Here is a 25,376-nt window from a genome sequence, read left to right on the forward strand (position 1 = left end):
TGTAAAATGTTCCGCTGGGTTCTGATTGTATTTTTTCCACTAAAAATAAATAGGAATTCAAGGGACAAAGGGACAACCTATCACTTTTGCTATGATTAAAGATGGTTATGTGTTTGTTTGACTGGGGACTTCAAAAATGACACTTTTGAAGTTCAGTCCTATATACATATATATATATATATATATATATATATATATATATATATATATATATATATATATATTTATTTTTTCCTGTGGAAAGATGAGACATGGCAGTGGATTTTGTTTAACTAATAATAATAAAAAGTGATGCCAATAGTGTGGAGAATACCGTCTGCGTGAGAGAACAGTGGGTGGTTTGGTGCTAGCTAGTTCCAGGAAATGTCCTTTTTCTTTTCTCTCGCTCATTCCTTCTTTGTTTCTCCACCTTTTCTCTTTTTTTTTCGCCCTATCTAACATACGGTGATATTGCCACAGTTTAAGTCACTCAGTTGTAATAACAAGCTCCTTGGGTCTTGGTTTGATTCCCTAACCTTGACCCAGAACCAAAGTAAATTATCCTAGACTCTGTGATAAGAACTACCCATGCTCAAGTTTTTCAATTGCTTTAAGCTCCCTTGCACCTTGGCCATACACTCGTTAGATTAGCAGCAGCTAGACCATCAGATAGATTTTCTGATCTATCTGATGTGTTTAGGAACATTTTTCCAATAGATTTCAGTATGAAATCTATTGCAAATCGATCTGATGGCATTTCTTTGCCATCAGATTTCTATTAGGTCCAATGCAAATTGATAAGCAATCTCATAAATCGCCCTAGATTTTCCAGCATGTCCATTTAAATCGATCAAAATGGGCCGCAAATCGATCGATCGGGCAAACGATTTGCGATCAATCGATCAATCCATCAGCTGCTAATCGGCTGAGTGTATGGGCCCCTTAAATGGAGTGTCCAGAAGTTCATTACTTTAGTCTCTTGTTTGTGTTTGTATTACTTGCCTAACTTTTCCCAAAAATATTATGCAAGGAAAAAAATGAGATGGCAATCCACATTAATGAATCCAGGCTACAGACTGTCCTCAACTACAACTGCACAGCTGCTAATTTATCAGGCCTCCAGTAACCATTGCTATGACCTGGCTTGAAAACACTGTAGCTTACAAGCTCATGCTACCTAATAGCCAAGAAACCATAATATATCCAGTCTGGGTGTGAAGGATCACTTATGATCTCCAAACATCTCCAGCTATGAAGGACAGTCTCTAAATAGTGTCTGCTGCATAATAAAGTTGTAAAAAAAAATAGCTTCATCATCTAGAAAAAACATTTAACCATAATACAAGACAGAGCTATTTGCTGTTGAACTTTTCATGAACAAAAACAGCACTTAATTCACTAAGGTATTGATCTTTCTCAGAAAAGCTTAAAAAACTGTTAGTGTCAGCTAAAATTCAGTGTTCTCAGCAGTGTAAACCCATTCTCATGTAAACAGCTATTTGAATAGCAGTGCAGAGATGTTTAATAATTACTCTTTTTTTCTGAAAGACAAAGAACAGGGCATTCATTCTCCCTTCTGAGGCCAAACAAACAAACTCAGACCTACCCAGTAATGTAAACATGAAACAAAAGCTTTATCTAAGTAGCTTGTGTTCTCATAGCACAAGATAAGCGCACATGACCAATGAAACTGTAAAAAGAAGGGAGAAAAAAGAAAAAGAGTTTATAACCTCTTAGCATATGTTTTTCAAGGCTCTTGCTAATATTGAGTGTGTTATAGACAATAATTACCTAACATTATTATTTTCATTTTCTTAAGTGAGGGCACATGCATATTGGATTGCTGAAAAAAATGCTAGCCTTGATGGGTACTTTAACGTGGTTTGTCTGGCACTGACTGGCCCTTTTTAGCATGCCAATGACTGGCATTGAAAGACTTTGACTGCCGCTTTACAAGCATTGCCTGGCATTGACAGGTGTTTTTAGCAGGTGCCAACTGGCGATGAGTGCTGCATTCAGCAGGCATTGACTTGCACTTCCTAATGATTTCGCCGGCAAGCATTTTACATCGACTGCTAGGGGGTCAAAACATTAGTAAGCAAAATCACTGTGGTTAGCAAAGCCAGACTACGTCAGTCCTGTGGTGTGAACTGGGCTAATTGATTGAATACAGTGGAATTTTGTTAGTACCACTAAATACCACCCATGACCTAGCCCCCCCCCCCCCTTTTTTTTTCTATTTTGTATTTTTGGCATTAAAGGGATACTGTAGGGGGGTCGGAGGAAAATGAGTTGAACTTACCCAGGGCTTCTAATGGCCCACCGCAGACATCCTGTGCCCGCGTAGCCACTCACCGATGCTCCGGCCCCGCCTCCGGTTCACTTCTGGAATTTCAGACTTTAAAGTCTGAAAACCACTGCGCCTGCGCAGCTGCATCCTCGCTCCCGCTGATGTCACCAGGAGTGTATTGCACAAGCCCAGTATGGTCTTTGGTCTGCACAGTATGCTCCTGGTGACATCAGCGGGAGCGAGGACACGGCAATGCAGGCGCAGTGGTTTTCTGACTTTAAAGTCAGAAATTCCAGAAGTGAACCGGAGGCGGGACCGGAGCATCGGTGAGTGGCTGCGCGGGCACAGGATGTCTGTGGGGGGCCATTAGAAGCCCCGGGTAACTTCAACTCATTTTCCCCCGACCCCCCTACAGTATCCCTTTAAATGCAATCTTATGAAACTAGACATATATTTTTGGCAATGGTTAGACATGTCAGAAGGATCGGATTGATACTGCCACCATTAATGCTCCACAGCATGGGCCACTCGCCGGTATATAGACCAGAATCCCGGCAGAAGTAGGCCCCCACTGGATTGAAATGAGAATCCTGCCTAGCAACAAAGAGGATTCTCATTGGTCCACCACTCAGTGAACCAATGAGAATCCTCCCGGTTCCTAAACAGCATTGCCGAATTTTTTTTTTTTTTTTTTTTGCAATCCAATGGGAGCCTGCTTCTGCCAGTACTCTATAGTGATCTATATAAAGGCAGAGTGTTCCATGCAGTGGAGCTGAGCAGTGTGGCAGCATACTGGAGACACAGAAGCCTAGTGAAAATGGACACTGTACGTTCTCGTAAGTTTGCATGGACTCCATCAGCATCCACTTCATTGGCATTCCACAAATTATCAAGCAGGTTCCAAATCTGTGTTCAGCGTACTGCAACTAAAATTGATACGTTGGAGACTGACAAGTGTGCACTGATCCTATAAATGACACAGAATCCGTGGACATGCCCATTTCTCTGATGCGGAATCAGTCAGTTTTTTTGGCTGGTGGGAACGAGGCCTGACTGTACTGGTTCTTTATGGCGTCATATAGTAATGTGTCATGCTGCCAATAACCGGGCTGCTGCAATAGGGATAATCCTGCTCTTGTGACCTAACACCACCAGCCACTATCAGAATGCTTCAAGAAGGCATACATATGAAATTGACGCCGGTAGACTTGGGCGCAGGATACAGCCGTTATACGGCTGATCCTGCTTCTGCACAAGTCTGAGCCATATTAATTACTATTCTCCCTCCAGGCCGCCATGGATAGTGGGGGAATGATATAATTCGGCTTCCAGCGATTGCTGGAGGCCGAATTATTATGTTTTAAAAGCAACTTCGGCTCCGTCTTCTGACGGAGCCAATGTTACTCACTGAGAGCCTGATAGAAGTAATTCCTATTCTAATCTATGGAGGCGCCGGCTGCGCCCAAATCTAGCAGCGCTGAAAAGCACTGCTCCGTCCAGAAGACCCTCTCTTTTGACCATCTAAGCCTCCCCTTCCCCCAGTGTTTCTTGTGCAATGTTATGTTAATAAGCTGCTTTTTATACTAAAAAGTGACCATATAGAGAGACACTATCAGCGCTGTCTGAGGTTGTTACCCTGACTACCATCTTTATACTGTCTGAGGGGAAAGTAGCTTACTGCAAGTGAGAAAAGAATTGTTGTCACTATATGTTAAAGCAAACCTGAAGTGAAAAAAAACCTTATAATATAATGTAGTACAGATAACGGATAGAACATTAGTAGCAAAGAAAAGAGTCTCATATTTTTATTTTCAGTTATATAGCTTTTTTGAATAACATTGCATCATTCTGCCATATTTGCAGTTTTAAAAGCACAGTCTCTTTAAAGGACCTCTGTCGCAAAAATCTCAAAATGTAAAATATATGTAAACATATACATTTAAGAAGTATGTTTCTTTCAGAGTAAAATAAGACAAATTACTTTTCTCCTATGTTGCTGCCACTTACAGTAGGTAGTAGAAATATGACAGAACCGATACGTTTTGGACTAGCCCATCTCCTCATGAGGGGTTCACAGGGATTACTTTATTTTCAAAATGCACTCAGTGAACGGCAGCTGCTCCACCCAACTGCCAAAAACTTGTACGATGATCAGGGAGGCTGGTCAGCATCTTTGTATAAATCTTTTTCAGGTAGTGTCTTTATAAAGAATAAAGGCCATGCTGAGAATCCCCTATGGAGAGATGGACTAGCCCAAAATCTGTCAGTAATGTCAGATTTCTACTACTTACTGTAAATGCTGGCAACATAGGAGAGAAGTAATTTATGGCTCATTTTACTCAGGAAGAAACATACTTCTTATTTGTATGTGTTTTAAATTTTAAGACTGTTGCGACACTTCCTCTTTAAGCTATAAAGCAAAGCAGAAATAATGACCCTTTGAACTTTCCTGCAGTAAAACCTAATCTCAAACTACCTCTGACAGTTTCTTGGCTGTTTAATGCTGGGAATACACGCTGATGGCTCGATTGATAATTTCCGACCTGTCCGATAACCCGCCGGATCGATTCCCCATTTGATACCGGCGGGCAGGACAATGGGCAAAAACGAAAAGCTGATAAGGAGTGCCCGCGGGGACGAGCGGGGATCGATCCGGGCGGCCGCGGGGACGCACCGGCATCGAGCCGCTGGCTTGATTCTGACGCATGATCTTACCTGTATTACCAGCATTAGTGCTTTAGGAAACAGGACTGTATTTGACCCAGTGGGTCTAATAGCTCAGAGGAGCTGACATAAAAATATTACTACCTAGTTGATACTCAAACAGGCTTTAGAAAATACACACCCTGTCTTCTGGCTTTCAACCTCTTTGTTTACAAAAAAAAAAAAAAAAAGTCACCTTGTAACTCCTTATCAACTAAAAGTGGGTAGACTTCATAAGCCGTCCATATAGCTTTACATTATACAAACATTCCAGATCTGCTAGCTCAGCGCTGCTTGTCAATAAATTTCAACCATTGCAAAACAGCGAAGTGATTTTTTTTTTCTTTGGAGGGGAACACTGATAGGAGGCTGCCAAACCTGCAGAATAAACTCTCTGCAATCTCCAAGCTAATCTGTCAACAAATTGCAATTAAAACGCATACCTGGTAAAAGTTCAGGCGATGGCTGCTGCGGGGCTACAGTACAGTCTTACTCTCCTGTAGCTGAGGGGGTCAGTACGGCAGGCAAAAAATATATCCTATTACATGGACTTTGGATAACGATGACTGAGAACACTAAACTGATAAAACAAGGCTGCAAACCAGCTTATATAAATTGATATGAACAACAACATATGGACAGATTTATTCATTCTTTTATTTAAAAACAGATTTTGTTTATTGCATGTGATATATTCTGAGTGGGATCTCAACACAGTGCTCCACAACACTCCTGATGCTAATAAACAAGTAATACTAGTTTTAGGGCTCAATAAAGTGATCAGGGTTTAGAGGTTAAGCTATGTTTGGTAGAACTTTAGGACTGAGTGCTGCACAGACAAACTGCTTGTCTAGTTAAAGGGAAAGAAGGAAGACAAGGGAGTCGTGTCCTGCTGCAGAAATGTACTTGGATTTCCTGCAGGATCATTACTAGGAATTACTAGGTGGGGGACAGTGATCTATCCTACTAGATAACAGATGATGAGGCCAATTGTATTCAATGCCAAGCAGCTGCAGCGAAAGCAAATACAATTTTGGGATGCATTAAAAGAGAAATAAAAACTCAGGGTGCTAGCATCCTACTGACCATGTTTTTCTCTATTGTAAGGCCACATCTGAAATATAGAATTCAGTTCTGGGCACTGAAATTACAGGAAGGACATTGCATTGCAGGGGTAGACATGAGCTTCAAAACTGATCAGAGGGATGGAAGGTCTTACTTACCAGGAAAGGTTAGATAAACTAGAGAAAATACAAGAAAAGATGACTCAGATGAGATCTAATAAACATGAGGGCTGTATAAAAGCTCAGCAGAATCGCTTCTTGTCCCTAGGCTTGTGTGCAAAGGACATATCAACACAGCTTGCGTATGGAGAAAGAAAGGTTTTACCACCTATTCCGGAATGGGTTCTTTACAGCAAGAGTGGTTAAAATGTGCAGGAAGGGGTTCTTTACAGTAAGAGTGGTTAAAATGTGATTGATATATATATATCCACAGGATGTAGTTATGGCAAATTCTGCATCTGGCTTATGGCTGGCAGTGTTGATCCAGTGGTTTTATCTGATTACCATCTGGAGTAGCGAAGGTTGTTTGTGGGCTCTGCTGTACTTAAAGACTGGGTTCATTTCTCCCTCAAGGTTAATATACTTTCAGTGACTGTATTTTAACATTGAATACAGAGTTCATGGTACGTATATAGAGTGGGGTATAGTGCTGTATTAGATAGGCCTACCGTATTTTTAAATCAAGCAACCAGAGAGCACATTTATCCGGCATCAGCCAATCCCCGTCGGTGCCGGATAACCAAGACTATACTGTAGTATTATGCTTGCCATCTGTGCCACAACTGGGAAAGCTTACATTCACTTTCTTCTGGCCTACGGACATGTGTCCCTAGAGTTGCCCCCCATTCTGTGGAACTTTCCTACACTGACAATTAGGCTTGCCCCCTCTTTAAAAAAAGCCCTCAAAAATCACCTCTTTAGGGAGGCCTACCTCACCTCGATGCTGCCCTAACTCTCTCTGCTGAGAGCCTCTTGATGCAGCCCCCTCCTTCCGTGTCACCACCCTCTCCCTCTAGATTGTAAGCCCCCTCCTTCCGTGTCACCACCCTCTCCCTCTAGATTGTAAGCCCCCTCCTTCCGTGTCACCACCCTCTCCCTCTAGATTGTAAGCCCCCTCCTTCCGTGTCACCACCCTCTCCCTCTAGATTGTAAGCCCCCTCCTTCCGTGTCACCACCCTCTCCCTCTAGATTGTAAGCCCCCTCCTTCCGTGTCACCACCCTCTCCCTCTAGATTGTAAGCCCCCTCCTTCCGTGTCACCACCCTCTCCCTCTAGATTGTAAGCCCCCTCCTTCCGTGTCACCACCCTCTCCCTCTAGATTGTAAGCCTTTGGCAGGGCCCGTTCTCATACTTGATTGTGCACTCTACCCAGAATATGTGAACATGTATTATTGGCTCTACCACTCCAGTGTATGATCTGGCATTATATTATTACCTGTATTGTGTTGTGTATTTTATTGCTCATTACCTGTATTGTTGTATCTATGATTACCTCTATTGTGTTGTTGGTCACCCGTTATCATTGTCTGTAATCATATGTATTGTATAGCTCTGCGTAATATGTTGGCGCTATATAAATCCAATAAGTAATAATTATAATCTCGCCAACGAAGACAAAGACAGCAAGAAAAATCTATAATCTATTCTCTCCAAAGCCAAGGCAAATTATTTACATCCATTTTATTGGTTCTAGACCATCCGGAGTGTTTGTGATGCCTGATGACACACAAAGGGTGATGTACCATCTCTGAACTTCTTCCAGACACTGTCAGCATTATATACAGTAAAGAACAACTGAACAATTATATCATGATTACTGCAACAGCCAGGAGAGACTACTGAACTGATTATGTGGGGGAAAGAAAAAAACCTGTTGTTCAAGTCTATAAAAGGTATCTACAAACAAAGGAAGAAATAATAATACAAATTATTAAAGAAAGCCATGTTTACTTTAAATACTTAATTGCACTGGGGAGTTTTTCATACACGTTCTGTCCCAGAGAAAAAAAGGCACACCTTATGTGTTACAGCTCATAGCTACATACAGACATTAGATGGCTATCTCTCACCATTACAGCTGGATCAGGCAAGGATTCCATGTCTATTCACAGCTATGCAGAGCCTACTGAACGACCTTTCTTAGCAGATTACAGATCTGTCAGGTTGGATTTCTTGGCTAATTGCCACTGTATTCCCCTACAGCAGGAGGTCCCCACTCTTTCTCTTTTCTCTCCGCAGAGATTAACTACTATAGTCTGCCAAGCTGAGCATCCTAGTCAGATTGTGCTTCTCTTCGACAGAAAAGATTGTGCCAATTGACGAATCAGTTGAGCTCAATGCCAGTTTTATGTGTACATTAAAAAATGGGTGAAAAATTACAGTGGGATGGTCAAGCGAGACAATACCTCACTTGCTTGACCATCCTTACAGGAGTCTAGTTACTACCAGTAATCTCTGTGAATCTGACAAAGCATTTTATTTTTATTCTCCTGGGGGCTTCAGCTTAAAGGGACTCAGAGCTCAGGACAAGAAAAAGATTTATACATACCTGGGGCTTCCTCCCGCCCCATCCGCTCAGATCGCTCCCATGCCGCCGTCTTCCGATGTCTGCAGCTCCGGTATCGGGCAGCTGCTGGAGAGATACGTAGAGGGTGCACTTCTCTTACGCCAGACTGGCTCTAACTGACAGAAGTGCGGGGACCCAGTACCGGCGCTGCAGACATCGGAGGACGGCAGCGTGGGAGCGATCCGAGCGGATGGGGCTGGAGGAAGCCCCAGATATGTATAAATCGTTTTCTTGTCCTGAGCTCTGCTACCTTTTAAAAGTCAAAGAACGTAGTGACCATTTCTAAATCTTTCCAGTTCTTCAATTATTCAAGTGTTTCAGGTTCTGACACTGAGGCCCCTTTCACACTAGCGCGTTTTCATTGTGTTGCGTTAGCTGCTTTTACTGCAGGGTAACGCTAAAGTAATGAAAGTCTACGGGACACTTCATACCTGACACGGTGCGATGTAATGGGCCAGAAGCACCGCATCTGACGTGAAAGCAATAGCGCTTACCGGGCAACATCTGCGGCAACTGGAAGTCATGTAAGTAAATGGCACATCACGTATTTTACATTTTTTTGCGTCTGTGTTGCAGTGTTCAATACACTTCTGAGCAATTCTTATTTTGGCCACAGGAAGCTCACTTATAGTTTGGCTTGCTGTTAGAAGTGAGATTACCACGCATTGCCCCCAGTATCTCCAAAGCCGATCATCTGATCACACCGCACCCAAAACGCAGGTTGCTAGTGTGAAACCAGCCTAAGGCTGGAGACACACAGGAGAGCATTTTTTGGGTCATTTACATTTGAAAAAAAAAAAAAAACACTGCATTAAAATCCCAGTAAAATCAGGGCAAAATTGCCACAATCGTAATTTTAATGCAAGTCAGTGAAAGGTTTTTTTTAACCACTTAAGTACCAGCGATCTCTTCCCCCTTAAGGACCAGAGACCGCTGGTACAGAAACGGCGGAATCCCGACGAATCACCACACATACCTGTCGCAACTGCCGTCACCGCCGCATGTCGGGGTTCCAGCAGAGTTCCTGTGAGTTGGTCATCCTGTCTTTCAATGTAAGCCAATGGGAGTGGCTTACATTGAAAGACAAGGCCAGGAGCCAATGAAATCGGCTCCTGACCCGCTCACAGGGCTCTGCCGTCATAGAGACAGGCAGAGCGAGTGAGCTGCAGCGGGGAGACAGCAGCGAGATCGGCGGGAGCAACGGATGCGCGCAGCGGCGGGTAATTGAAATCTATACCCTGTCAGCCAGGTGACCACCAAAATAGGGCGTATATTTCAATTAACTTGGTACTTAAGTAGTTAAACATGAAAACGACCTGAAAATCGCTCTGCAGCGCTTGTGATTTTAAAATCTCTTGCTAGTGTAATTCTATGTGTGTGATCTCACTTGAGTAATATGATTTTATGAAATCACCCATAGCAATACATTTGCACAAGCTTTTCAAATCACCAGCGCTTAAGAAGCGATTGCAGTGTGAACCAGCCAAATCGTAAAAATGTCTTCCACTCTTTAAGCCGCCAGAGGTCACACGTTGCTGATAAACAGATTGGGCCTCATTTAGACCAGCAGCGAGATTGACTGCGAAGAGACAATTCTAGTGTCCAGACCAATAGACACCAGAATTCATAGTCATGCTCAGTGGAAACCAGATGATGAAAGGTCTAAAGAGGATGAGAAACATTAAGTACTGCCATTGACTTTTATTTGCAAGAACCCAGGTGATCAACAACTGGCTAAGTATACTCAGAAGTAATAGTATACTGTAACTTTAAGAATAGCCATTGGCCAAACAAATCAAGGTGGAGTAGCAGGATGTGCCGGAATGACCAAACAAAGTGATAAACTCCTAATATGGCCAATAACTACAAAATGTGTATCCAACCAACAATAAGCAGTCAGCAGTCCAATAACCGCGCAAACAATAAATAAGCAGACACAGTGCCTGTTGAAACGTATATTATAAGCTGCGGTCAGACAAAGACAAAACAGCAATCTGAGTTGTAAGGAAATGGCGAGGAGCAGCAGACGCTTCTCTTCAGCTTTCTAGATCGTATGTCCTTTCTCTGCAGCTCAGTCCCTCTGCCTGTCATCAATCAGCCTCACACTTATACTCTCTTACATCACCATGCTGCCAACTGTCTGACTCATTAGTGAAACACTAGTAAACTCCAGCATGGGGAGCAGTCAATAGAGACACAGCTATACTGCAGACAATGTTGTCCCAGCTCCATTTATATGATAGTCATCTTCAGAGCTATGTGGCTCAGGCCTTTTAAAAAATGTTTTAATGCTTGCGAGCTATAAGCATTGCCATCCTGCCGCCTTCACAAAGGGAATAATAAGATGTGTAAGGGCCATCTTCCTATTTGAAAAGGGTTAAGTTGTTTATTTCAGAAGAGCGGTGTCCGGTTCTGAAAGGTTTGGGAGGAAAGATAAGGCAGATTTGCTTGGGGTGTTAATATTAGCAAATCTTTAGCTAAATCTCTCTGAATGCCTCTCAGTGGCGACACAGGGTCATACTGCTCCTACTGCGATAGTGGAAGAAATAACACAACAGCTCTTTAATAGGATAGCAGCACCAAGGGACTACTACTGGGTGTATAAACCTAAAGTGGTATTTGAGATTTTCTTGTTTACTTTTCTACAGATCCTCCTGTATTAACATTTAATATAGAGGTAACTATAATGTAATTTGAAATGAGTATTTTAGCGAGCTCCACCCCTATTGTAACCTCCTCCCAGAACAGTGGGTGTGCTGCAAATTCAAATGTCACACCAACATATAAATTATAAAAAACAGGAAAAATTTGCGCTGCCTCACAGTCCACTAAATAGCAACAGGTAACCCAAAAGACAGTTCTTGGCCTCGTAGCCACCACCGGCGTAGTTGATCGTCCTCAGTCAACCTTTGGCCGTAGCTGCCCAGACCTCACAGACAGCAATCAGCACATATAGGTAACCACCAAGTCCTGGCTTCTCCTCGCTTCAGACCAGTAGGATAACTCACGATTCCAGTTGTTTATAGAACAATAACAAATATATCATTGCGTAGGCTGCTAATGCAATTTTTTCAAATAAAACCAGACCCAATAGCCACTATATCACCGTGCCTATGGATCTACGGGGGCCACCTCTACAACACACACGTGTGCTACCACCCAGCAGGACCGTGCTCACCTTGGCCAAATGCTGCCCCAGTCATAGACAGCCACACAGCACTTTATGGTGAGCGGTCCTCCATAGACTTGCAGACTAGTATAAGTTCCCTCCACGCATGCAGCTCACTGCAACTAGAACAGTCTTGACATAGTGTAAAACCGTTTATTAAGAACAGCATAAAAAAGAGTACTACTCACAAGCATAAAAAAGATTCAGGCATATCATAAAAGATCATGAGGACGTCTCCTCCGTGCACTGCGACCTCCTATCCGTTTAGCCACGCCCAACGCGTTTCGTCTTACGACTCATCAGGGGCTCTAGTTCAGTTATCCTACTGGTCTGAAGCGAGGAGAAGCCAGGACTTGGTGGTTACCTATATGTGCTGATTGCTGTCTGTGAGGTCTGGGCAGCTACGGCCAAAGGTTGACTGAGGACGATCAACTACGCCGGTGGTGGCTACGAGGCCAAGAACTGTCTTTTGGGTTACCTGTTGCTATTTAGTGGACTGTGAGGCAGCGCAAATTTTTCCTGTTTTTTATAATGTAATTTGGCTCCTGCAAACAAATTCTGCTTTATAAAATGCAGAAAGTGTTAATATCTTTACACGCAAAACTGGCCTCTTGACGATGGCTGCCTGTCCCCAGTTGGCCCCGGTTCCCGGCCTGGCTCCACCCCATTGGACAATTCATCTCTTTCTTTCCTTCTTTCTTTCTACTCTACTTTCACTATGTTTTAAATTGATGTTGGAAATGTATAAGGTACATAAGTATTATTGTCTGTGTGTCATGCAGGTGGACTCTCTACCGTGCTGATGCTATGTCTGTGGGGTAGAGCCCGCTTTATGCCCTAACCTTTTCCTAGTTTTTATTGTTGCCTCTCCCTGACTGTCCTCAGGACCACAAGGACTAACATTACTACCATGGAGGTACAAGTATTAGGGCTCATTTCCACTAGTGCGAGACACACGCTGGCACTAAGCGGGTGGGCGGGATCGCAGGCGAATCCGATCAGCCGTGCCATGCACGGCTATGGGATTCGCAGCCTCAGCTGCGAATTCTGTGGGGGTTCTGGCCGAATTGCTACAGCAAGAGATTCCGCCGGCGGCGCAATTCTCCCCTATGGCAGAGTTTCCCTGTGCGATTCTTGTGCGGGGAAAATCTGCGGAATCGCGGCGGTTTTCGCCCTAGTGGAAACGGGCCCTTAGAGACAAGAGATGAGGGAGTCTTTACTTAGTGGGGATACAAAAATTAAAAACCTGAAAGATGGGCTTATCCAAAATAAAAACTATACATTTTACCCTGCAGAGATACATTTTAGGCTACATTCACAGTGCCTTGTAAATGTAGGACCATGGAAGGAAAAAAGTCACATACTGTATGTCCCTATTTAATTCACTTTTTCTGTTAAATTTTCTCCTTGGAGATACGTTTCCATCTTCTCTTTAAGATAACTTTATGGCCCTCTGCAATTGAAAAAGTACCAAAAAGTACTGTCAAAATTATTCTCAATATTTTTGTGCTTGCTGGTGACTTAAAAGGCAATTTTATTGAAAAGATGTGAAAATATCACCTAAGAGAAAACTTACCGTATATATTTGCATACAAGCCGTTCCGCGTACAAGCCGAGGTACCCACTTTCCCCTCAAAACCAGGAGAAAGTGATTGACTCGTGTATAAGCCCCCTCCCCAGTACAGCCCCTCTCCACAGTAGGCAGATGTTCCCCCAGTACAAGTCAGGCTCCCTCCCTATAGCCAGATTTGCCCCAGGATCATACAGCTGTGTCTCAAGAAGCCACTAGATGGCGTCATAGATATGCGACACAGCAATTTCGACGCACAAAGAATCCCCGATCATTGCATCATTTACACGTTGCTTGCACGCTCTGCTCCACAAGCCAGTGGACACAGGTAGTCTTGAGCAGCACACTCTGCACACATTGCGGGTACGGAGTGCACGGACACAGCAGGATGCAAGCTGGTAAGAGCAGGATCATTACACTTCTCTGCAAGTAACAAAACCCACCCCACCATCCTTTTTGCTCCACTGACTCGCATATAAGCAGAGGGGGTAACTTTTCAGCTCATTTTTTTATGCTTAAAAATTAGGCTTATACGCGAGTATATACAGTAATGAAAAAATGAATTGAATTGGCCATTGTGTGTTACCTGTGACGCATAAAGTAATGCATAGAATACATACAGTACAAAGTATGCTTCACTGCACCTGTTAAAGCACATGTTATACAGTACCACACTGCATGCATCTCGTAATGCTAGTAGCTTCCACCGCAGTGCACTGGTAACGTGTGCATGTGAACGCACCATTACAATATAATTGTATTGTTTTAGCAATCCAATTAATTTGTCCATCGTAACACACCGCAACGTCTTCTTGTGAATGTAACCTTAATCTCATTACTAATGGCTTGCATTCCCAGAGATGTTTCAAGAAAAAGAACAAAATAACAAATGTCACCCTAAAACTCAAACAACAATTCTAGTGATCTGCATGAATATGTACATCCTTTAGCAATTGTCAGTATGTTGTATTTAATTAGCAATTCATGCATATCACAACTGAAAAAAAAATTTCATTTCAACACCACCTTTCAAACAAATGCCGACTTCCAAATTTATCAGTCAACACCGAAAAATTTACATGAGTACTTCACCTTCAAAAGATTGTTGAACAAATGGAGAGGCAAACAATATTTTTTATTTTGATAGACTGGGAAAACAAGCTGGGCTCAGATGCAACGCATGTCAAGTGTTTAGATGAACTGCAAACAGCTTACGTGTGGGCGGCTCGAATAATAATTACAAAGAAAAATATATCATTTTTATCTCAATAAATCATGTCTAAAAACTTTGAAGAAATCAACTTCACAGCATAGCCACATAGTCATCTTTCAGCCTTTTCTTTGCTCATACGTATGTGTCGGAACTAAAAGTAACCATCGTACTAATGTAGTTACTGTAGTGAATGAGGATGTTCAAATGGTTGTGTGGGTTATCACTTCACATCAAGGATCTTTATGCTATGTTAGGCAACACGTGGAACTGGTTATAGGGCCGATGATGCCTGATGAAAGGAGGACTTGGTCTTCGGAAACGCGTTGCAATATACTTAAATAAACTTCAATCAACATTATACGGCAGCCGCCGTTTCTTCTTTCCTACACACATCACCGCATTACAATTAGACCACCACTCCAACTGCCCGTGAGCTGCCTGTGCAAGACTCACGGAGCATCGTGGAGCTTTGCTTTTAGATTCTTCACTCCTGGAGCTGATGCTTTGAAATCCACCACAGTCTGCTTGTGTGGTCACATATAGCAGACTCGCACACAGACAAGGTGTACAACCTCAGAGCCGCTCGCTGCCTGCCAACGACTATCCACTGAGTGAAGGAGGAATCCAGCTGCCTTTCTGCCTGATCCCTGGCTAGAGGAATAAAAGCTTACATGCTTGCTACTCCTGCACAGGTTCGCCAGCAACTTCTAGAGGTGATATTATTCTGAATTCACCCAATCTACTACTGTAGTGTTCCCCTGAGTACGCTCTGTCTCTTCTTGTCTCAAACACAGATTCTTTTCCCACCGAGGTGGATACCAAGAGCAGCACCTTTATCCTCCCCATCTTCCACCCTGCCACGCTGATCGCTCCTTCTGTTTGCCGTAAGTAAACCTCCTGCGTCTTTTCCTCATACCATCGTACTAGTCTAGTCACTCTAGTGAATGAGGATGTTCAAATGGTTGTTGAATTATTGCAAATTTCCTTCTGTTTTAAGAAGGAAATTACACCAAGCTTCAAATGGTTGTGTGGGTTATCACTTCACATCAAGGATATTTATGCTATGTTAGGCAACACGTGGAACTGGTTATAGGGCCGGTTTCCACTAGGAGCTGCAGCAGTTTCCGGTCTTCCAAAGCCGCACCCTGGATCGCTAAGCCATTCCATGCAGGGCTATAGGGATTCAGCTGCTTGCTGTAGTGCGATCTGGATGGCAAACCACTAGTTAGATAGACAACGTTTCCCTGCACCTCTCGTCTGTGATGGAATGTTGCAGATTAGGCCAAGATTCGGGCATGGTGGAAATAGGTCCTAAATGGAATATTTGAACCACTATTTGAAGCCTCTACCAGCTGAAACCCTGTAGTGAAGAATATACAAAGGCCCACACCTTGATTCTCTAAGGCCTGGGACCCACTTACATTTGCAAGACGCTTTCAAAAAAGTGATTCTGCCACTTAAAAGGTGGAGCAATTTCAGTGAAAGTAACTTTAGAATCTGCTTTCCCTCATGAAATCTTTCTGAAAATGTTGCATGCAAGGCAATTGCAATTTCAGTAGACCACAATTGTTCCCACAGATCATGGCCCATCACTTTCAGCAAACACTTTTGGTATCACCGGTGATTCCTAGAAAGCATGTTACTCCATGAAACTACATTCTCCTAAACCCACTGAATATACTGGGGAGAGGTCAGCGGCTCTAACAACAAGCACCCGGCAGGCATTGGTGTGGTTAGAGGTGTGGCTTAAGTGTCCCTCTTATTGATCTCAAAAAGTTGGGAGGTATGCATCACTGCAAAAAACAAATACCCCAAGCACCCATGAACCGGTTGAGCATTGATCCTTTTCACTTAGCACAATCTTTCTGTCCCTAGTCAGTGCTCAGGAGGACTGAGGGATCTCTGGACAGCAACACACAATGATGGCTGTGTTTATGGGGCCTCAGCAGTTTTTGTTGCAGTGATCCAGACCAGGCCACAGAATGCTTGCTACTGGCAAGGGGTGCACTTTAAATTGAGGAGACAAAATTAAAGCTTTATTTATTTTGCTTCTTCATGCACGGCTGGCATATCCCCATGCACTAATTCTACTGTCCTACATTAATCAAAACTGCAGCCCCTGTTGTCTTAGCACTACAGATTGAGAATGTGCCCCTGGCGAAGAACGAGGGAAAAGTCAACAGGAATTAAGTTTCAGTGTAACTGTTTACTCAACTGTGGCCTGCAGTTATTGAAATTTTATCCATGGGTTTGTGTGACGGCTGCACTAATGACTTCAACATGACTGTGATTCTCTCACTTCAAGTAAGAACCTGTAAGATGGAAATGATGGAATTAGCCCATTGGATGCTGCACCCGGGGCAAGAGTAGCATACAGGCAGGGGAACGGGCCACGTGATTCACACACTGGTCTCTACACAGGACTTCTCAGCTCAAAGCCTTTCTACCAAATGAGTTTAGAGGGACACTGCCCTGGTCTTCAGCCACTTATGCATAATGCAGTGTGTTTGGCTCATAAATGATGTTTACCATTTATGAAATATAAAAATGTACTTTAATAAATGGTAAATACTGTTACTCAACTTGCAAAGTCTCTTGGTTTTTCAATTAGTAACTTTTCGGTAGTAGCTAAGTCTTTAAAGGCAGCGCTATAAATCAGTTTCAATGGATAGAATTCTGTATACTGAAATATATTAACAAGGACTATTATTGTTTATATCAGTAAGCATCTATCTAGCAGTGATGGCTAACCTTGGCACTCCAGCTGTGACAAAACTACAAATCCCATCATGCCTCTGCCTCCCCGAGTTATGCTTAGAGCTGTCAGAGTATTGCAAAGCCTCACAGGATCTGTAGTTCCACCACAGCTGGAGTGCCAAGGTTAGCCATCACTGATCTAGCACCATTATCTTCCATAGGGGGCTGATGTAGGAAAGAGCGGTAATATTGCTGTGCACAGATATCGCATGGCAATATTATCCTTACTACCGGCACTGAGTACCACAGGTTATGCTATTAGCGCGACCCGTGGTACTTGACTAATTGCTATGGTAACATGCTCTACTAACAAGCATTATCCTTAGTAGCGCGTGTTGCCTTGGCAATGGTCACGCTACTAGCGCTAGTTGCACTAATAGCGGTAGTAACGGTAATATTGCTGTGCGGTTTCTGTGCATGGCAATATTACAACTCTTTCCTGCAGAAGGCCCATAGTGCTGTCCACACTGAGATACAATGCACAATACATAAGTGATATACAATAAAAATGTGATAGTAGCTAATATAAAGAGTATTTTTTTTCAAAATAGTGATCAAAATTGGGTTCCCTAGTGAGCTTATATCATATATATATATATATATATATATATATATATATGCATATATATATATATATATATATATATATATATATATAATTTTTTTCTTTTTTTGCGCAAAAAAAATACTATGGGTGACTGCGGCGGTTATCAAGATTATGCTTGTCAAACATTTTAGCCTCTGTTCTGCTGGCCAGCAAGTTTAATGCAGCTGAATGGTAGCATTTTAATTCCCTGTATGTTAGCATTTCGCATGTGGTGCAGTTACTCAGTAGCAACAAATCATCTCATTTGCGTTTGAGTGTAGCAATGCTCAAATGTGCCTTCATTGGATAGAGGCCTCTCTGCTGCCTGTGCGGACCACTAGCAGGCACCCGGACAATGCAGGGAAACAGCTGACAAGCAGGAAATGCACTGCCTGCAGCTGCCTGTATAAGAGGCCTTAAAGTTTACTTATCCAGCCCTTCAGAGACAAGTCTTGTAACAGGCATGTTCACCAACACATTCTTGAATAATATCTATATGACAATTTATTTTTCAGAGATAGGATATCAAACACTATTGCCATTACTTGTGCTACATGATGTACTGATTTATCTATCTAACTTTAGTTTTGCTTTTAAAGGAAAATATATTTTTAACCATATTTGTTTCATCCATATACCAGTGATCTCCACTACAATACTCATTTTACAAACATGTTTTTATTTAGAAACCTACAAAATTTTACAAATAGGCATTTTCAGATGTTAATAGGCATTTTCTGATCCGCTTTGTAAAATAATTTGCCTTATTATCTTGGGGCTTGTGCCTTTGGGGATCCTGACAGGTAGACAAATAATATTTTTGTTTTTTTCCTGAGGCCTTTTGTCTGGTTCCTGCCCTGATCCCCTTTGTAAAATAATTTGCCTTATTTTCAGATGTTATTTATTTGTTTTAGTGCTCCTGTTACAGCTTTACCAAGTGGTAATATTATGTGTATAGAGAACAGCATTGCGTTACTGTTGCAGTGAACAGTTCTGTAGCATTACAACAGTAAAGTCTACAGACTTGGTGGCTGATAATGGTGCCCTATTAGATTCAATATTTGTAGTACTGCAGCAAATTGTTGAGTTCTTGTATTAATAAAGCTTGCCAGTCAAAAAAAAAAAAAAAAAAAGCAGGGAGGATGCTAAACAAATATCATTTTAATTTGGATATTTAATATTTTCCTGAATAAAAACAATGAAAAACACTACATATTATGTTTAAATAAAGTTGAGTAAAAACCAGGATAGCTTCCCTTTAAATTCATCCTAGGACTATTGCAGGTAGCAGCAGTCCAGCAGGCTGCCACGTGATGTTGTCTAGAAGATGAAGTCACTTTGTCAACAAAGGCTAATGCACAACACCAAGTTATTACTGTGATTACATAAATACAAACAGGAGAGGTGGGTACACGCCTGCCAATAAGAACAACGTTCCAGCTCGCTGTGACCTTGGATAAATGACTATTATTCACCATTCAAGGATACAGCAAAGACGAAGAAAGAAAACTGTAATAGGCGTCCTTTATCCCGTCCATCCGACTAGCTGACTTCACAATAAATGCATTCAAGGAACTTTCTATTGACTGACCATTAGAGTACTGATTTTGAAATAGTAGCTATATAATCATAAACTAGCTGGTTTTCATAAGATGTGTATGTGAAAATAGGAAACAGAACATTCAGTTTTTCTTAAAGGTCTTCTGTGCATCCATAGTACCATAGTTTAAAATAAACTAATGGTGAGAGGAATATGGGCAATGCCCCTTTTAACAAAATTCTATGAACTTTTGACTTCAGTGCTGCTCCACAATTCCAACAAACGTAATTAATGAAGATAGGTGGATCATCTGACCTGACACTCATTCTAAGTCAGAGGCACAGACAAGCAACAGAACATTAATATCACGCTATTCTCATGGTGGACTCAAAGTGCTTAACCTCCTGAGCGATAATCCCGAGCTGAGCTCGGGGTATGTCGCCCTGGAGGATTTCTCAGGCCCCGCTGGGCCGATTTGCATAATTTTTTTTTGTTACACGCAGCTAGCACTTTGCTAGCTGCGTGTAACTTCCGATCGCCGCCGCTCGCCGCCGATCCGCCGCTACCCGCCGTTCCGCGCAGCCCCCCCCCTCCCCAACCCCTTGCGCAGCCTGGCCAATCAGTGCCAGGCAGCGCTGAGGGGTGGATCGGAACTCCCTATGACGTCACGACGTCCATGACGTCGGTGACGTCATCCCGCCCCGTCGCCATGGCGACCAGGGAAGCCCAGCAGGAAATCCCGTTCTGAACGGGATTTCCTGCTTACTCTGATCGCCGAAGGCGATCGGAGTGGGTGGGGGGATGCCGCTGCGCTGCGGCTATCATGTAGCGAGCCCTGGGCTCGCTACATGATTTAAAAAATAAAAAAAATTAAAAAATAGTGCTGCGCCACCTCCTGGGCGATATAATTGTATCGCCCAGAGGGTTAAAGGGATACTGTAGGGGGGTCGGGGGAAAATGAGCTGAACTTACCCGGGGCTTCTAATGGTCCCCCGCAGACATCCTGTGTTGGCGCGGCCACTCACCGATGCTCCGGCTCCGCCTCCAGTTCACTTCTGGAATTTCTGACTTTAAAGTCAGAAAACCACTGCGCCTGCACGCCCGTGTCCTCGCTCCCGCTGATGTCACCAGGATTGTACTGCGCAGACACAGACCATACTGGGCCTGCGCTGTGCGCTCTTGATGACATCAGCGGGATCGAGGATACGGCAACACAGGCGCAGTGGTTTTCAGACTTTAAAGTCTGAAATTCCAGAAGTGAACCGGAGGCGGGGCCGGAGCATCGGTGAGTGGCTGCGCCAACACAGGATGTCTGCGGGGGACCGTTAGAAGCCCCGGGTAACTTCAACTCATTTTCCCCTGACCCCCCTACAGTATCCCTTTAAAGAGGAACTGTCGCGAAAATCTTAAAAAACATACATACAAATAAGAAGTACATATCTCCCAGAGTAAAATGAGCCATAAATTAATTTTCTCCTATGTTGCTGACACTTACAATAAGAGGTAGAAATCTGTCATTACCGACAGATTTTGGACTAGCCCATCTTCTCATAGGGGGGTTCTAAGGGTTTTCTTTATTTTTAAAAGCACTTAGTGAATGGTAGTTGCACCGTCCAACTGCCAAAATAGTGTACAGGGAGCAGGCAGGCTGGCCAGCATTATTTTATAAATCTTTTTCAGGGAATGTCTTTAAAAAGAATAAAGGCCATGATGAGAATCCCCTATGGAGAGATGGACTAGCCTAAAACCTGTCGGTAATGTCAGATTTCTACTACCTACTGTGAGTGGTACAGACTAACCAGCAAGCTCATGGTGAACCAGAACTCATTGGAGTGTGTGAGGGGCTACAATGGTCCTAAAAGCCCCCTTACTAAAATGCTAAGAAAAACAAAAGTTTGCTTTCTTAAAACAGAAAGAATTTGCGATAATTCAGGTTGGAGTGAGCTTGAGATGTCTCCCAGTGCATCACTGCTGAATATATGCAAATTAACCATTGTTACCCTTAGAAGCTAAACACACCTCCAGAATTGCTGGAATGCAATGATGTGTCAGCTTGTTAATTTGTACAGAGCCATAATAATCCAACATGCATACAGACTGTTTCGGATTGTTTGATCCTCATCAGTGCATGGCACTGGGAGACATCTAAAGCTCACTCCAACCTGAATTATCACAAATTCTTTCTGTTTTAAGAAAGCAAACTTTTGTTTTTCTTAGCATTTTAGGGCCATTGTAGCCCCTCACACACTCCAATGAGTTCTGGTTCACCATGAGCTTGCTGGTTAGTCTGTACCTCTCGGTGTTACAAGCCCTCCTCCATAGAGCCAAATTAATCCATGCCATGCACTGATGAGGATCAAACAATCCGAAACAGTCTGTATGCATATATTCAGCAGTGATACCCTGGGAGACATCTCAAGCTCACTCCGACCTGAATTATCCCAAATTCTTTCTGTTTTAAGAAAGCAAACTTTTGTTTTTGTTCTACTGTAAGTGAAAGCAACATAGGAGAGAAGTAATTTATGGCTCATTTTACTCTGGGAGAAATGTACTTCTTATTTTTATGTGTTTTAAATTTTAAGATTTTCGCGACAGTTCTTAAGGACAGCAGCCACTAAGGGAGCGCTCCACAGCGACCAGGATCATTAGACAACCTTGCCCAAAGACTCCTTACTTACTGGTTTGAGCCTGGTCAAGGGCTCAAATCCCAAATCAAAGGCAACATCCTTAGCAGTGACTATGCTATATTCTTGAATTAGCTGAGTGAGTTGCAATGACTGTTATTCAAATAAAGGAAAGTACCCGGTGTTACCCGATGTCAGGCAACATCATTTAACATAAGCATTTTAAACAATGTTGCCCCTTGCGGCGATCGCGCATCATTAACCGGCAGACACAGCGGTTGGGATCGGGTAGATCCCTGTGACTCCTGCGCAAAGTACCGCGATCGCTTGAAGTCTTGTTGCACCCTTCGTGTAACATTACGCATACCCGCCGGTCGGAAGATGGATCAGCAGAGCACTCGTCGTAAGGTAGTCATAACTGGATCCATCTCCCTGCATCGTGAGGTGAGTATGTCGCATAAGAAATCTAACAGACACCTAAATCTGTGAGTTATAATACTAAGCTGTTTAATAATTTACTTTATAATACCTTGATGTGTCTCAAATAAGCACGTAACAGAGATCCTAAAGAATCTTATGGTTCCAGTAGCCACAATTCTAGAACTATGCAAACATTACATTTTGGAAAAAAATTGGCCCATCTTTAGAAAAGGCTGGTTAAGTTGTTCAACACAAGTCAATAAACAGTACTAATGTATTACTTTAAAATGTGTTTACACCTCATGTCCAGTTGTTCAGGCAGTTAACAAAATTATTTTAAAAAGCTGGTCTTTATATCTATTGCTGTCAGAGATGATTGGGCTTTGATATATGCACCATGGATAAGTGGTCAGTGTCAATGTTATTTAGGTAGTAAAAAAATACAACGTAACTGCAAGAGACTGATGAAAAAAATACTTATCATTAAGAAAGCAAACTTTTGTTTTTCTTATCATTCCTCAAGATCCCAATTTTTATATACCTCTCTGGTGCTAGTCATGTGGCCAAATGCTAAAGGGCCAGCCACATGATTCCAGTAACACGAGTTTGGATGATAAACATTTACGTAGGGCCAGTCAAAGGCTCTTCTTGAACTCTAAAAACATACTTTGTGAATGAGAATGTTTAAAGAATTCAGGAGATTTTAGAAAATATATCTAAGCTGTTTTCTTATTTTATTGCGGACACAGTAAGAAAGGGTGATAACACCTTTTCAGTTTCTACCGCTGAATCCTCATGGAGGAGAATTTCTCCCTGACCTGTACAGCTGACAAATGAATTTTTATTTTTTTATTTTTGTTGAAAACATTTTTGGAGAGTGAAGAAAGCGCTTTTGCGCATTATGTGTAAATTTCTATTTTGTTATTTTTGACATTTCCCTGTTGGTGGACTCTTGGTGGACTCCTACTACCGTACGTTCTGTCATGGTGACACCCTGGAATAAAAGACAGCCCAGGGTCAACAGATATATTCTGACTATTTTTCACTTTAACGAAAGCAAAAATATATATACATCGTTGGAGTTGACCTTTAATGACTTTTTGATTTGACTATTTCACAAAAACTATTATTATCATATCAGAGTTCTGCTTAAAATAAACGTGCAACTTTTTTTTGCATAATGCCAGATGCAGCCAAGAAACAATATTTACTCAGTAGCCGGAGCAGTATCCTCCCTCGCTCTGCCAGTTGTCAGCTACGCTATTTTTTGGTACTAAACAGCACACATTGGCTCCTTCGGGCAGCCTTTCTGGCTTTGATCTTCACTTTCACAGTGATGAATGCTTGACCCGGAAAGCCAGAACACATAATAAAGTATAAATTTCACATTCCATTGCGATTGCATGGATGGTTCTGTTTTCCCCAGCATCCCGTAGGCGGCCAGGGAACGGTACCTGGTGTTGCTGGAGATGTGCGAAGTCTGCGGCACCTACGTCCAGCGAAGGCGTCTCTCCATTCGATCGCGTTTCTCGTAACGTGCACTCTAGTAAGTGGTTACCAGCGTTGCCGCCATTCTGCACGGCTGAATCGTTACTTTTTGCCTCCGTCCCAGATTCTTGCATCATGACTCAAAGCCCTTTAAAATGAGAAAGGGGGGAGAGGGGGAGAAAAAAAATTAAAACAGCTGTTAAAACAGTTAGTGCATTTTGAAGATATGTGCCCTGTTTAAAATCAGGCCCAAACTGTAAACATTTGTCATTTCCTTTCATACAATTTATCTTTCCTGAACGCTTCTTGCTAACTGTTACTGTTTATTTTGTTTAGCAGCTATAACTGTACCAAATTTCACAGAGCTTAATGTAGCGGCTCTGTGCTTATGTTTAGTCACTTTCTCTTTTTTTACTGGATATGTCTATTTTCTTAGTTTCTAATAGCAAGAAAACAGTGTGTGTTCAGTAACATTTACCAGTAGCAATTGTAAAAAAAGTCCTGCAATATTTTTTTTTTCCAATTTTTTAAAGTCATAGCAAAGCATTATTAACTTCATTTCAAGTCCATGATACCTTCTCTATCTTTACTGCTGTCTGTGTACTCTTGTTAGTGATTTCCCTTATTCCCTTTCCTAAAAGAGATTAGAAAGGATTTTTAAAAAAGACAGCAGTGCGGCTCTAGCTCCCATGTTAAACAAATCGTTGGCTGCCTAAATAAGAAAGGGGGGGGGGGGGGGGGGCTGGAGACACAAGCTGATGTTCTTTCTATACATGGTTTTTTTTTATTTTTTGCCTGAACCGTTATGGGGGCCTTAAAGGGGCACTATGGCGAAAAATTTTAAAATTTAAAAAATCTGCAAACATATACAAATAAGAAGTACTTTTTTTTCCAGAGTAAAATGAGCCATACATTACTTGTCTCCTATGTTGCTGTAACTTACAGTAAGTAGTAGAAATCTGACAGAAGCGACAGCTTTTGGACTAGTCCATCTCTTCATAGGGGATTCTCTGGATTTATTTATTTTTAAAAGCACTTAGTGAATGGCAGTTGCTCTGTTCAACTGCCAAAAAACTGTGTAGTGAGCAGGGAGGCTAGCCAGCATCGTTGTTTAAATCCTTTTTAGGGAATATCTTTGTAAAGAATAAAAGCCTTACTGAAAATCCTCTATGAAGAGATGGACTAGTCCAAAACCTGTAAGTGACAGAAACATAGGAGAAAATTAATTCATGGCTCATTTTACTGTGGAAAAAAACGTACTTCTTATTTGTTTATGTTTGCACATACTGTATCTTAATTTTTTTTTTTTTTGCCATAGTGCCCCTTTAAAGCTGATCTAAACTCAGAACGTCCTCTCTGCTCTAAAAGATTAGGCACAGCCTAATGACTTTTAAGGGGGTGGAATCTT

At 42.3% G+C, this 25,376-nt stretch overlaps 1 protein-coding gene across 13 annotated transcripts in view; it reads right to left on the bottom strand.

The window, feature by feature from the left end:
- The window catches only part of FOXP1 (forkhead box P1), a 1,092,253-nt gene that overhangs the window by 393,725 nt on the left and 673,152 nt on the right, over window positions 1-25,376 (bottom strand). For 12 of the 13 annotated variants that reach the window (XM_068253977.1, XM_068253974.1, XM_068253975.1 and 9 more), the window contains one exon: window positions 23,935-24,116. In XM_068253977.1, the coding sequence (XP_068110078.1) occupies window positions 23,935-24,105 (171 nt within the window). In that variant the 5' untranslated portion in view covers window positions 24,106-24,116. Of the gene's footprint in view, window positions 1-23,934; window positions 24,117-24,911; window positions 24,979-25,376 lie in introns of those variants that run through there. The other variant, XM_068253982.1, reaches the window with a different exon arrangement.

This window comes from Hyperolius riggenbachi, chromosome 9 (genome assembly GCF_040937935.1).
Source record: "Hyperolius riggenbachi isolate aHypRig1 chromosome 9, aHypRig1.pri, whole genome shotgun sequence".
NCBI classification, from domain to species: Eukaryota; Metazoa; Chordata; class Amphibia; order Anura; family Hyperoliidae; genus Hyperolius; species Hyperolius riggenbachi.